Source organism: Empidonax traillii, unplaced genomic scaffold, assembly GCF_003031625.1.
Source record: "Empidonax traillii isolate 1590-97213 ecotype Southwest subspecies unplaced genomic scaffold, ASM303162v1 scaffold686:size905440, whole genome shotgun sequence".
NCBI classification, from domain to species: Eukaryota; Metazoa; Chordata; class Aves; order Passeriformes; family Tyrannidae; genus Empidonax; species Empidonax traillii.
The window spans coordinates 111,883-127,613 of NW_020955879.1; the positions used below are offsets into that span (position 1 = coordinate 111,883).

The 15,731-nt window shown below is 38.4% G+C and overlaps 1 protein-coding gene across 1 annotated transcript in view; it reads right to left on the reverse strand.

Moving 5' to 3' along the window:
- Positions 1-15,500, reverse strand: part of EEF1E1 (eukaryotic translation elongation factor 1 epsilon 1) — a 17,401-nt gene extending 1,901 nt beyond the window's left edge. Inside the window, exons 1-3 of the mRNA XM_027899723.1 lie at positions 15,369-15,500; positions 13,140-13,340; positions 6,649-6,744 (exon numbers count right to left, since the gene is read on the reverse strand). Of these exons, the coding sequence (XP_027755524.1) occupies positions 6,649-6,744; positions 13,140-13,340; positions 15,369-15,458 (387 nt within the window). The 5' untranslated portion in view covers positions 15,459-15,500. The remainder of the gene's footprint in view (positions 1-6,648; positions 6,745-13,139; positions 13,341-15,368) is intronic.
- Between the last annotated feature and the right edge of the window lie 231 nt (positions 15,501-15,731).

Genomic DNA, 15,731 nt, shown 5'->3' on the forward strand with positions numbered 1-15,731 from the left:
TGTCTAATATGGAATAGTTACTAAGAATCAGCATAGCTTAACATTTAACTGTTCAGATGTACTAGCTCCCATTATTATGATAGCAGTGGCATGATTCAAATTACCACAGTAAAACAAACTGGAAACCTGTCCATGCTTCATAAAAATATTTCAAGTACCATCACCTAGTCCTACATTTTGAGATCCTGTTGTTCACTAGAGTTCTCAAGTTAAAGAGCACATTCACCTGCTTATTTCAACCCAGATCTAAATAGCTGCAAAATCAGTCAGAAAGAAGTCTATAGCTATTACACACTATCAATTGCAACAGCTCCTTGCCACAGGAATTGTGGCTAAGATACATGCAGAGCTTCAAGCTATCTTTAATCATAGGGCTGGCTCAGATAAAGTCATCTACAGTTACAGATCCAAACTCTACCTTTAAAAGTCTTTTAAGTTCAGGTCAGCAGCATCCTCAAAGCTTCACTACAAAGTCTGTTATTCCTTCAGTCTTTCAAGCCAGCTGCAGAAGAACTATTCCTATTCTGTTTCACCTGTATTACTATTCCTTGATTAGCAACTTTATCTCTCCTTATGGCTTTGTAATCAAGTTAGTTTATCAGTTTAGATAACACTCATTAAGAATCCTCACATTAACCTACTATAACTGAATTACAAATGGGGTAGGTCCTCAAAACAGCCTACAAAACCTGCATCAAGAACAAAATGCGATCTTCACATCAACTACCCTATTTTATCTCACCAATACTGAAACCAATCAGCATGGGATTCACCTCACTTCCTTTTCAGTTAGCCAATCAAGTTTAAGTCTTGACAATGCCTGCAGTCAATGAGAAAGGGCACATCTGTAGAGGATAGTTTTAACAGAAAATCGCTACCCACACATGCCCAATATTTTTCCATGTTTAGATTTCTGAAGCTACTCAAGGTAAATCCCTTCCTCAAAAGCTAAACAGATGGCATATTCCTTATGCTTTGTTCTACAAACGCTAGATTTTATGGATGCTGTAGGTTCGCTGCAAATTTGGTCTTAGACACAGGGCAGCTAGAAACAAATCTGTTTAAACAAACTTTAGATCATAGGGAGAACTATACATACTAACTCAGCTGTACAAGTGAAAAGCTGCTGTTTAAAACCAAGCGTCATGTTAAATTTGACCTTGTGACACACCATCCTTTCGATTTTAAGAGCTGCCTTTAACATTTGCTACTTCTCCTAGCTGTTCTCTCACACAGTCCAGTACTTGGCTTAGAAATGGGAAGATTTAAATGTGAAGCCGGGGGGAAAAAAAAAAAAAAAAGAAAGGAAACACTGGAAAATGAACTAATGGAGATATACCAAGGAAAAATTCAAGGAGTTGCAGGAAGGAACTCTCAACCAATGGCATATAGCATTAAAGCTCTGTTAACGGGAAGTTAAGAACACAGTAACTGTGGCAACAACCAAAAAGCAGGGATCTTGCAGCTGCTCCTAAACCCAAGTAGCTGCTCTTCCTATGGAACTTACTTGCCTACAAGTGGAGCACTACATATGTATTTCCACAACACGTTCTGCAATTTTGAACTATTATGAACCTCAGTTCAGGCAGTATAAGAAAATCTGCTTTTCTTGCTGCTGGCATGGAAATTTAAGTACTATTCCTATAGCTGTATAGTCTAATAGAAATGTACAGAAAAATCAATTAAAATCAGCCACACTTTTTCTGATCAAGAAATATATGAGTTATTTGAATAATAAAGTAAGTGGAAGAGAGTAACACTAATAAGGGAGGAAAAAAAATTTCCAGAATTTTACAAACAAAAGTGGAAGCTATTAAAATACAACACCAAGTATTTCACAAATTGCCTGAGTTTCTGCAAGTGCAGCACATTCAGGACCAAACAAAAAAAAAAAAAAAAAAGAAAAGAAAAGAAAAAAAAAAAGGCAGTACCATTTAAGGGAAGATGCTTTTGATCACCTGCAGTGCATTATAATTAATGGTAGTAGGAAGCTGATGCTTGATATGAAGCTGTAGAACCATTAACAAAGTAACACAGAGAATGAACAGAACAATGTGTGTACTCTAAGGCTGTCTAAAAATTGCTCAAAGTGAAGAAAAGTATTGAAGTATGAGCAGATACTAAAATGCCGACACTTTTTACAATACCCTTTTTTAAAGTCTTTAATGGGTAAGCACTTGGTTATGAAAATGCTGAACCAAACTTTAGGTTTTGAAGCAGATACAGTATTTCCTCCCCCTAATTTTACACTGAAAATTTTCAGTCTTTACATTTCTCCAATGTAAATCAACGATAAAAGTCTGGAAAACTAGTCCTCTTTCATTCAGTTAGCATAGTGAAAAAACATCTGAAGGGCAAACCAGACAGCTACTCCAATAATAAAACCCATTTTTGTACTCTAGGCACAACAAGCAAGATATTTTTACTTATTTACATAATGTACTCTATCAGTGAAATATATTAAAAAGCACTTTGTGGCATGCTCTACTTTTCACTCAGAACATAACTCTTAGGTTAATTGTTTAGAGATCACTTCCATGGCATTTTTTACAACATTTTGTTAGATGGGTATTTTCTGTTCTTCCTCATTAAATTAGACAATTCCCCCAAGTTAAGAAAGGCTGCTGTTCTGCTGTTATAATAATTATTTGCTATTAAAGCAATTATTTTAATAGCAAAGAAGCAGACACTCAATTTGACGGGCTTTTTTTTTCCATGACACAGAAAAAAAAAAGCCTTGTTCTTCCACCACAAAGCTCGCAAAGGGGAACCAAGGTGGTCATCATACAATGCAACTTTAAGAATTGCTGCAAGGGCTATAAATACACAAGCTTTAATTATATTTGCTTTCCATAGCATTGGGGATGCAGGCACAAACTCCCATTCCCATTCTCTACATTGTGCATGGGAAGTCTAAAAATACATGGCTAATCTGAAACTCTTCAGCAACAAGAAAGGCTAAGATACTATTACACTTTTTAACTTTAGCTTTTAGATATGGGAGAAAAAGAAAAAGAATCGAACAGCTGGGTGGTATATTTAATGATATACATGCGCTTTCATGCTGTTTAAACTGCTGTTTAAAGGAATAGGTTTAAAAGTAAATCTTTGAATTAAAACTGCGTTTTTTTTGCAATTCAGTTGAAGAACAATTTTTATCATCATTCTTTAAAAGGAAAGCCTCATCTCGGTACTAAAATAAGCAGCATATCCGTGAATATTAACAAAAATTCATGACAATCTGTTTATTATAGGAAATGTTCATTATGGAAAAAACCCTATAAAATAAACTATTACTGCAGTCTCATTATAGTTCAGTATTAGTAGTTGTGACTCAAGGAGAACAGCTTAGGTTTTTTGTGTACTTGACTGTATGTGATTTGACCCCAAAATTTGACTGAGGCTTCTTCCATTTGCAGATATAAATTTCACCCATAAGTTATTTTCCGGACCTTATTAAAGAAATTTTGAAGTCAGACATATAGATTTGAGATCACTTCTTTGGTTCTGACAATTTTTTTGAAGTATAAGAGCTGATCAATCTACATATTGATTATTTCTCTTAAAATAGAACTGGACTTGTACTGTTCAAAAATACTTAAGAACAAAGACACTGGGAAACTTTTTTTTTAAATAATTTTAAATAAAAAAACAGATATGAAAACAAGTTCATTACCACAGGGGGAATTTAATGCTTACTGATTGCCTGAGCTATCCTCAAGCAATGCTTCCAAATCCATGTTTGCTCTGCAATCTATGCTTTAACCTAGTGGAACTTCATTGTTCGTCATATTTATCCACACACACACACATATATATATATATATTTAAGCAATTGAAGTGTCTTTAAGATGACAATATTTATATTACATACACAGAGACATCAATTACATATGACAAGGCAGTATCAAGCATTACACTTTTGGGTGTTTGTGACCTATATTATGATGCAGAACAACGATGCATACAATTTAGTTCCTGCCTTATCACCATGAGTGAGTATTTCTAATTAATAGACTCAAAATAGATCCTGTCTGCAAAAGGCCTGAAACACTACCTGCGAATTTGACTCTCGCCGATTAAAATACTAATTATTTTGCCACAACATGGATTTTTAAACACATCGTACTATTGTACTTAATAATGTTACTTTTTAAGATAACTAGAAGGGACAGGGAGAATGAAAGAAAAGCACCCAACTGCAGCATTAAGAGTTGCTGCTGGTCAGTAGACAAACTCGGCTAGTCAGCTCAAATGGACAAGCCTGGACAGTAAAGAATCAGACTCCAGAACTCTCCCCGGATAACGGGAAGGCAAAATGAAGATGGAAGGAGTGAATGCATACAAAGACGCAAAATCTATACTCAGCAGCACTAAGAAAGGAAAATGATACCACAAGAGAGAAACTGAGCAAAAGGTCTTAAAAACCTTTCCAACGAAATGTGCATCAGAAGGATTTTAAAGTTTTACTACTTGGCTTATTCAGGGTGATCATGGTATGTTGGTGATATTTCCAGTATTCTATTGCAATGTCTGTGTTGGCATCACAGATAGTTAATTGAAAATGCAGAGATTAGCCTTAAAGGTCATTATCAATACTATTTTCAGATCAATTTTTGAGGAAACTTGATGGACAGCAAGATCTGTGGATCTCCCCATGTCTCCCCTTTTCACCTCCTTCCTTAAAGGATTACAGGAAACATTTACTGATATTTTGGATAATTTGGCTGAAGCAGTGGTGGATGTGAACAACTGCTGTCCTGGATCACATCACATAGCAGCTCTTCCTGCCTCCCCAATAAAGCTTAGGGCAGAGCAGCAGTCCTGGATTTACTCTCTTCTCATCACAGGAAAAATAAAAATAATTAAAATTAGAATCACAGGATTCTACAGTTCACGATCTTACCTATACAGTTAAGTACTAATATGAATCAATTCTGAAAGTCTCAAAATATATGTAATTCCTAGTTAGTAGTGCTAGATTTTCTTATTTATTTAGGATAGTAACCCCATCACTTGCCCTTTACAGTTTTCTGATTCACAAAATCATATTCCATGAAATCAAACATTTCAGAAACAGATGCTGTACTATAAACTTGTCCCAAGTAGTGTCTGGGTGGTTGCAGGCACCCAGGAGCACCAAGTCATTTGTTTTTACCATCTGTTCTATTTCCCAAAGCAATAACTTGTATCTTTTCTTCTTGATTAGGTAGTCTACTCTAGAGCAAACTCTAAATTTAAAGTGCTTGGATTTTCCCTTAAGTTTTTTAAAAAAAATCTCATTTGAACTCGTACTCTCTTACAGCATATACAGTCATATTTTTAGAAAGCACTTCAGCATTTTTTTTTCTACATCTGCATATCATATCTGAAAGGTAACCCATTCTGACACTTTAGTCAAAACATCTATCCTACTACTTAGTATATTTTACAAGGCAAATATGATTTATCAGAATTAATTCTAAGTGACTTATTTTAGCATGGTTTTAAAAACCCTCTGAAATGAAGCTTCCTTTCTCTCTCCTCTACTTGACCCTCTCACATTTGAACTCTTACTCCTGGATAGTGAAGACACAAATACATAAATTCTCTCTCATTTCTGGTAGTATTTCACAACCCCCTTCCCTCTGCCTCCATTTTGAAATGTAGCATTCTTCCACTCCTCTTCAAGAGCTCTGCTTTTAATTGTACAAAAGTAACCATTCACCCAGTTGACTGAATTCACTGATTTTCAGACAAGTGCATCTGTCAGAGGCATCTTCTTCAAATTATCCTCTCCCCCCTCACCCCATGATTTTCTAATGCAAAACTGAGGGATTTCATCTTCTCCCAAGAATTTAGCAGACCTTCTCCTATAAGTCCTTTGGTTTCTTTAGTTGCAGCCACTCCAGAGAATGACAATGGCTCATTTACAAACATATTCCAGCACGAAATGCAAACAAATTTCTACTGCTCTGCCTTTAAATTAGCACTTGGGGTTCAGAACTGAAGGTGCAATGACTTTTGAGCACTTCATGATACCCCAAGCTGACTACAAGCAATCTCAACGTCTTCCCCACTCAGGACAAACTTATTTTTAGGGGGAGATTAGTTGTGTGGTTTTTTTCCTCCTCCTAAGCACTAGCCTCCCATGCTATTTTCACATTGTGTACCTTTTATCAAGTTTTACCATTCAAGTCTTGAAACACAAATGACAATTTGTTATGGCTCAAACTTTTTTATATGCATTCATCCTTCAGGAGCTTAATTTACATGCATCTGTATTCTTCTAATACTAACAAGATTAGTACCATCCTTTCAGTTTCATTTATCTATTTTCCCATGTAATTCTGCAAGCAGTCATATTTCAGAGTCGAAAAGATAAGAATCAATCAATAAACACAGTGATAGGTATCATCCTTGCTACATTATACAGAGGAAACTAAGGCATTCTGGACATTACAGGTAATACACTCCTTCTGACAGATCCATAGCTAAATATTAAAGTATAAAATGAACAACTTAAAAACGAGTTTTATTTCTCTCTGTTCTGTTCCATAACTGTCATTGATTAATTCAGTAGGCCAACTTCTCCAACAATAAAATGCCCTTTAGAAAAATAACCATTCTGGCAGTTGCACATATAAAAACAAGGCAAGTAACGCTTACCATGATCTGATGCAATCCATAGTACATCAAAATGTCTGCTAAGGTAAAAACGTTTCCTGCAAGGTACACTTTATCTTCAAGGTGCATGTTAAGATCCTAAAAAAGAAAAAGTCATTAAACTGATGTAGTACTGACTTTGTGAAACAATACATTAAGGCAACTGTTAAAAGTAATAAAAACTTTCTTTGCAGACCATGCATATAAAATAAACACCAGCTTTAAATTTATTCCAACTCAGCAAATAAGAAAAACAATAAAATAAGAAAAAAATTCCAAAAAGTGAGTGATAAGAAACTAAAATATCACTATTCTTTCACAGTGAGGATTAGGTAAAATTTAAACGCTGGAGTCTAAAAAAAGGGCTTTACATCTAGACAAATTTTTGTAAATACAGGTGTAATTTTTTTTAAGATGTCTCCAAAGAAATACTTCCTTTCTTTTCTCTACATCTTACCTACTTCTCATGCAATTTATACACCTTTCTGCCCTCTACTTCCCTCTAAAGAAAGAAATGTAACCACAAAGAAAACTGCCTACTTTATGCTGATCCCAGCATAAGCAAGCTTTAGTTTTACGGTATTCTTTTCAGAAATGTACAAAAACAAGTTTCCAAGCTTTTCCTTGGATTTTGAAACTCTCCTTGTTAGTTGTCACTCCTCTTTTTTCCCCTCAGACATCTCCTTAAGCCACCCCTCCCACCTCCAGAAACAGTTAAATGTAACTAACATTTTTAAAAATTTAAATTTTTCAGTTTCAATTACAGCACATTCCATTTTAGACAAGCTTTTATCAAAAATAAACCCCAAACCAAAACCCCACATCGAGGGCAAGGAGAAGGGGGGTAATAATTAGTGAACAATTAAAAAACTATATTTAGCCTTAGGCATGCTGCACTTTTTGTGGTTACATAATTTTACCAGTATAGGGATATCCTACAGGGCACATATTAAAGAAACCCCAGGACCGAAACAAAAACTGAAAAGCTGAGACTTTAAGACATCTGACCTTGCATTTGACAAGTTTGACTCCATTATACCACCTTATTACTTCTTTGATAAGCTCTTCACGACAGGACTCCTGTACCTCTGTAATACTTAAACATCCTCATGTCTGCTTCGATTTCTTTTATTAGAGCAAATCAGGGAAAAATATTAACCCCTGCATAGTTAAAATTCTGTAAGGTCAATTGCCCCCAGCTATATAGCTTCTTTTCTTTAGACTGGTTTACTGCTTGGTTCATGTTAGTTTGCACTTGAATTACTTTAAACATGTAACTATAGTTCTGTGGAATTTCCTACACACGACAAAGGCAAATGCAATGTTATGAAGAAAAAACTTGCAGGATGAAAAAAAAACAAAAACGTAGAAATCTGTTTACTAGAAAAAAACCAAACTTGTCTGTTCTGACAAAGTTCTTTGATCAGCATTTTTCATTTCAACTAAGCAGAAATTCCACATGCATTGTAATGAAAAGTAACACCACTAGAATTATATTCCCCCCTACCATTCCTGTTGTTCTTAGCCTAGGCTATGGAATAGGGATTTTGTAAAGTAAAAAGCTCATTATCTCCAAAGATACAATCACCTCACTTATTTCTCTGCTCAAAATTTTGGATTTCTGCATCAAAGAAATTACAGAATGCTAATTCTGAGTTTTAAACTGCATGTGTACACTCAAAACAATCATCAGTTAAAAAAATATCCTAAAACTTTAAAGGCAAGGTAAGCCATTACAGCGTGAACAATTATTTATTCTGGTTCATCAAATTTTATGAAGTCAGTTAAGAGAGCAAATTAAATTTGACAAAAATGGTTTAGTCTCGTATAAATTAGCATTAGTTTACAATTCTGGTTTAGAACATGTATTTTGCTCCCATAAAATACAGACAGATATTCCTATTTCATTCTGCAAGTCAAGATCATTCAGAAGCACCACAGCAATTCTTTTTCCACGTGCATTAGGCATATTTAGTTAATCTTGCCTCCTGGGTTATCCTTCCCATGGATGATTACATTACTGGCTAATAGCCAACAGTGTTAAAACTCCCGAAAGTCAAGTTTTCTGAAGTGACCGTGGTATTAAATTGAAACAATGTTTCTGTCCTGGAGACATTAATGAAAATATGAATACAAAACTGTATTGAATTTCTATCACATGCAGGAAATCCAGGTCTGTTGGCTGTCTTCTGTATCACTGTCTTTCACGTACTGAATACCATAGTCTTGGAAGCTGCTTGTAACTATATAAACTTACTTTTGCCATCTCTCAGGAAACTTTCGCAAATTTCAAACAGGTATGTATGGCACAGCTGCAGTGTGATGCACTAATATACAACGAACTACTGCAGCAATTCAAATTCCATTTTTAGGTACGAGGGTAAAAGAGCAACGTAACAACAGACGCTGCATTATTTATGGGCTAACTAATGGGTTTTCATTTGCTTGTTCTATGGAAAAAAAAATCCAATTTACAGCCCATATCAAGTGACAGCTCAACACATCCCATCCACGGCCCACTTCTGACTACCCCACAGTATTGTTCACTATCTTTTGGGTATGCAATCTAATTGCCTGTAATCCATTTAATCCACTAAGGCAACTGAATCACTTCCAGTCACAACAAGCTGGAACAGCAGCTCGGATAAGTAACAGTTGCTTCTTACCACGACTCAGTAGCTTGCAATGGACCTAACCATACTCCAATTTTGTTTTGGATATTTTGCCCACAACATCCCGCTTGTGTATGTCTTTCCCTCACATGCAGAAGCACATCCTTTCAGTCAGCAAGATTCTCAAGGTCATTTATGCCCTAAGTGCCTTTATAGCTATCACAAAGACAAAAAGCTGAGCACTCCCAAAAGCCCCAGGAAAGCCCCTGACAACGCAGAACCCAAGAAAGAGTTTCTGCAGCCCCATCCAAGAAAAGCAGAACTGCACTGTTGGTGCATAGCCATATTTTTAATTCTCATGCAAGAATCTTCTGTCGAACTGGCAAATTACGAGTTACACTTGATCTGGAAGAATATTATATTTAACATGCCAAGTTTCTTGTAAAAGAGAGAAGAAAAATAATCAACAAATATTGCTCCAATAATCGAAATTCAATTCTTTAACCTGTAAGCACAAAAAATACCCTGGTGCTTAAAGGAGAGAGAGAGTAGTGAACACAGAAAGTTGAAGTTTAAAAGATACTTGCTGGATCAGGTTGCTAAAGTGGGTAGGCATCACATTTAGAACTCTATCAAAAAACAGTGTACAAGAACTGTAGATTAACAGAATGGGTAGAACACGGATTAACCTCCTTTGTATCTGTGGAAACAGTCATTTTTCAAGCAAGCACATTAGATAGGAATTTCAGATTTCTAATTGGATTTCATGCTTACAGCCGGACAGCACAGCAGATTGGGATAAAGCTAGCTGAAGTCATGGAACACTGTTTTGCGTAAGACACAAAGCAGCACACAAAAATTCTTGGTTATAATATCATTCAGGGACCAGAGGTATCTATGTTCCTGTGAATTGAAGCCCAAGTTCCCAATTATTTGGCAGATGCCGAATATTGACTGAAGAGGGAGGGGAGGGTGGGAGGAATGCGCTCAAGTTTTAACTACCTGAAATTGACAAAGCAGAGACATTAAAACCTCCTGAACAGAATTCACTAATATCTAAGTAGACATTTGATGGCACAAGCATTTCACAAAGGTTCCTTCCCTGAGGAGTAGAAAAACTACTAGTTATCAAGCACAACGGCTCAGTAATTTTCAGCTTTTTTTCCCCTATGCAGCTTAATTTACCACTAATCAAACATCAAAGAAACAAAGGAAAATACTCTCTTATCCTGTGTAAAGAAGTTAATATAATGCAATGGATATTATGCTATCACTGTTACTGACATCCATCGTTCCTACGTATCTGCTATAGAACAGTCCAGATGTATTGTTCCCATTTATTCTGTCCAGTACAGAAGCACAAATATAAATTAGTCAAAACTTCACAAGCCCATTTACTGGCCCGTTGTGAACAGTATGGCATTTGTTTGAATGAATATAAAAAACCTGATTGAGATGGTCTGTTTCACCATTGTTTTCATGCCAAGTAACAGCTTTAGGCAACATATCAGTAAGAACAATTTAAGGACCTATTTTCCTAGGGCCAACAGATCCTTCCTGTTAAAATTAACAAACACTAAACCAGTTATTGACTGACACTTTGTAGAATCACATCACCTCAGCTAAGGGTTAAACAGAGGCAGCCTAAAGTTTATAGCAGAAGTGACTGAACTGTTTTTGGCGCAGCTTATTATAAATTGTGGCTCTAGGCTGCAACTGTCCCAAGACTGCCATTGTGTATTCCAGACACGTTGTAAAACTACAGCCTCAGACTTCCCTCCCTATTTTAGTTTTTCTTTTTTTTTTAAACTGTACTCCCTTTTGGCACACTATACTTTAATGGTAGGCTGCCTCTTCTTCTGATTAATCATAGTGGCAAGAGAACAAATTAAAAAAAATCCTTAATTGCTATACTAAGAAATTATCAGTGCTGGAACAATTCCACAGCAGCTCTGTGTTAAAATAAATTCTGGTTATCCAACATGTGCTAAGAAAAAAAAAAACACTGCAGGAAAACTTTAAAATGATAATATCTATTAGACTACTTAAAGGCAGAGACCCTCCTTCAAGTGACACTGATTGTTCCTCAGTAAGGAAATTTTGCTTTGCTTGGAAACACTTGATTTATCTACATATTTATATTTCAATATATTGTCTTTTGTACGTGGACAGTGTTGCTAAAGCTAAAACTGAAGAGAGATATGAGCTTCAGCACCAAACTGCCATAATTTCTGCATCTGGTTTTAACACTCTAACGCAATTCTGCAAATACTCACATGTATGTGCTGACAATGCAGATATCATCATGGAAGCCATCCAGAGCAGATGTACTTTGTTATAAGAAGACAGAAAACTTGCTTTTGTTTTTCATATAATAGAAGGGCAAGAAAGGTGAATAAAAGTTAGTTATCTATTCTCTCACGGTCTTCTCACAGTTTAGGAGAAGAAAAAGCATCACAAATTCGTTCAAAAAAAGGACTGAAACTATATGATACTTGTCATAAAAGCTTTTTTAAAAAGTAACTAGGTAACAGGGGCCTTCAAGGGCCACCTAGTCACACCACAGCTAACCTGAAATTAAACTGATATTAGCCGATGCCTCCTTCAGTCAAGTTCAGAAAATCCCAAAGGGTAGACAGTTTTCATGTGATACCCGTAGAGTACCCATGACTGCAAAGGTTTTGATTTACACACAGAAAGTAAGAGCAGAGATATTACAAAAAGAGAAGCACTGTAAACAAACTCATAACTAACCAACTGAAGATATATCCCAGATACAAGGAAATCAAGATAAGTCAGATTATTTGGGGTGCAAGTGAGAGAAACAGTTCTTGAGGACTTTCACCAAGTTGGTAAAGCAGGCGTAATGTTACAAGTCCTAAAGATGAAGAGGACTGTCAGCTTGAAGAGGGCAGCAAAGTTTTGCTTAGCATCATTTTAAGATGGAAACCAGAGTCAAAGTAAAGTTAACCAAAGCTATTTCTAAACCCAGACTTACTAGTAGGACTGAGCAGTACAACTTTCCATCTAAAACATACTCTGAAAGTTGGAAAAAAATAACCACTTTAAAAACTGACTGAATTTCACTGCTGTTTTATAACTGCCTAGTAAACAGTGCCCTTAGCAGTTAACAGTGTAAAGCAAATTTTCTCCTCAAGTTGTTCCCACAAGATTGCAAAAACGCTAATTACCAGTCACAAGGAGCAAGAAGACAGACTAAATTTTACTAGCTACTCCTTGCCATCTGGCTGCTCAAATAACAGGGCGACCCTTGAGATTTTCTTTTCTGCCTCCACCTGTTTAAGAGAAAGTAAGCTTCAGACTGGAGGAAAAGTTAAATAACAACAGACCAAGGTCTTCATACAAAGTAACTCGATGTAAAGGGCAGTTTTGTAGAGGTTCCTTTATGATTTCACTTTTCACACACAGTTCTGTCCAATAACTCCTTTTGGCATCAGTGCCAATTACCACAGCATCAAGTATGGCCTGTATTCCATAATTACCAATTCAATAAGAACAGCTCTTAAAACGAACAGAGAAATGTAACCTTGAAATACAAGGCCAACTTGTTTATAGCCAAGGGCTTACAAAGATAATAAGAAACTGGTGTCTTACACAGGCAGCTGAACAATCTCTAAACTACATGGAACAGCCTGCTCTGCTTCATGTATTTTACAGTTCTAACTGTTTTCCCTCCTGTTTAAGCTCAATAAAAGTGAAAAGCAGCAAGCAGAATAAAAGCCAGTACTTAACAATACTCTTAAGCTTTTAGCATTTGTTCAGTTTTATTAACTGCATGTTCACACACACATTAGCACTGTAGCCTTCTTCAAGGTGTAGTAACCCCAAAACTCAGTGGCAAGGTAATCAAGTATTCCTTACCTTCAGAATTATTCTAGTATCTTCCTTACTTGAGCCTCCATTTACTCGAGTCACTCTGTATTCCAACCACTGCTGCACGACAGCTTTCTCTTCCGCAGTGTTCCCGAGCAGCTGGTCTTTCTTAGCCTGCCTGACGAGGTGGGCAGCGATGGTCATCAACCCTGTCAGCCCTGGGCCGTTGTTGGTTTGGAGAACAGGAACCTGGAAGCGGAAACAAAAGCGTAAGACTGAACAAGTCATTAAAAAAAGCAGTCTCTATGTGGGTAGCTATTGTTTTTTTACAGCCCCTCAAAAGGACATTTAAGGCAGTTAAGTCAGAATTTAGAAGTGTTCATAGTAAAGGTAGTACCGTCAAAACCAAATGTATGTTTGCTTTTCACTCTCTGGGGTTTATTTTCAGTTCTTACAGAAGAACCTGAACAAAGCAAGACATCTTTAGCTCCAATTAATCAAATTCTGCCAGTATTAGCCAGAAATAACGTTGCTTGTTCTAACACTGCCAGAAATCTTATTAACTGACTTTTAACTCATTCTCAAATTCAGGACTCTTACATAAGACTGTGAAGTCAGAAGCATCCAACTTCTCTCCGAGCAAGCAAACTGCAGTAACCACAACTCCTGAAATGCTTATTCATATTTACTGCTCCATTCCCAACTGCCCTGACAGAAGCCAGGAGCTCCCTGGTACTGCAAGGGGACAACACAACACACCTCTAGATTTAACCACGTCTTTTTTATTGACAGCAGCACATGTCAAACTGTGGGAAAGAAAACTGAACCACTAAGTCAATAAACGAAGGGAACGAACAGAAACTCAGTGCAACAGACTGAAGTCCATTCAGTCATTTATGACATCAAACAATACAAACTGATTAAAATGCAACACTTGTTTTCTTTTAAAGTATCTGACCACACAGAGGAGTCTATGTTCAGACTTATTTAAACTAAAGTGCCAATTGATACAACTACAAAAGTAATATAATGTCTTTGACTGCTACTAAGTTTTTTTTCCACTGAACATGCAGCTAGAAAAACTACAGATAGATCTAGTTACTCGATTTTTTTCAGCCTTATGCTTTACAGTAAATAGCACTAAAATACTGGTCAGGTTGCTAAATAATTAAGACAGCTTTTGCAATTTAAAGATACATATAAATATTCAGAACTCTAATCATGAATAGTCAATTAAAAACCCCCAAACCATAAGGGAACTGCAAAGCTTATTTTCTCCATCCACATTCTCTGGGAGGGGGGATCAGGTAAAAGGCCTCACAAAATTTGTGACATTCAGCCTGATTATTACATTTTCCATGCCTCAGGTGCCTCTTAAGCCATGGAACTTAATGTTGGAACTTCAAAACGTCAAGACATCTGGAATCAGAGTCATCAGGGTTGGAAGAGGCCTTCAAGATCATCAAGTCCAACCCAGCACTGCCATTGTAACCCTTAAACCACATCACCTGGCACTAGATCCAGACGCCTTTTAAACATCTCCAAGAACGGTGACTCCACCACTTCTCCGGGCATCCTATTCCAATGCCGGGCCACTCCAACAGTGAAATTTTTATTCTAATATCCAATCTGAGTCTGCCCTGAGTTTAAGGCCATTTCCTCCGGTCTTCTCACTGCAGGCATGGCAGAAGAGACTGGCCCCCACCTTACCACAATCTCCTTTCAGGCAGGAGTATTTTAAAAGAACAAAACGTTTAAGAGCAACAGTTCCTCACTACAGACACGATCCCGACACTGAAATATCATTTCCCCCACGCCCCCCCCCCATGCAATTTAACTACGTTAACTACGGCAGCACAGGCGTAACTCGCACAGGCACCAGGGAAAGGCAGAGGAAAAAGAGAGCGGTGCGAGAACCCATGTATTTCAAACCGACATCCCTTCCACGACACACGATGCCCTTTCCACGGGCAGAGGGATGAGGTTTGCAGACCCCACACAGGCTCGCAAGCAGCGAGGCCCTGCAACATCCACAACGTATGGGGGGTGATGGAGGAAAGCCTGGAGACCCCGCTCAGACAAGACGCAGGCTGGTAACTGGGGGGCCGCAGCCACCGTCGCGCGGGGTGTTGGTCGGGAATCGCTGGGGAGGCGGGAGGGGAAAAGCGCCGGCGGAAGCAGAAGTCGGGGAAGGGAGGCCAGGGGACACCATCCCGCGCGCGCCGCTGCCACCGCCGCCGCCGCCGCCCGCTCCCGGCCCCTCCTCGCTCCCTTCACCTTCCGCTCCCCCTGGAGGCCGTACTTGTTCCCGGCCGGCAGCCCCAGCAGCCGCTCCAGCAGCTCCAGCTCCGCCGCGCCCGCCGCCATCTTGGAGCGCGGGCCACGCGGGAGGGGGAAAGCAGGGCGGCAACAACCACCCACGCCATTGGCGGACGGAGCCGCCGCGCCGCCGGAAGAAGCGCCGCGACCATTGGCTCGAAAGGCCAGGCCAGCCAATCAGGCGCCGAGGGAGGCTTGCGCCTTGCAGCCTCCTCGTGGGCGGGGGAAGAGCGGTGGCGTCACAGCCGCGCGCCAAACCACGCCTCTCGGGGGCGTGGCCGCAGGGAGGGGGCGGGGTCAGCCCTGGGGGGCCGCGGGGGC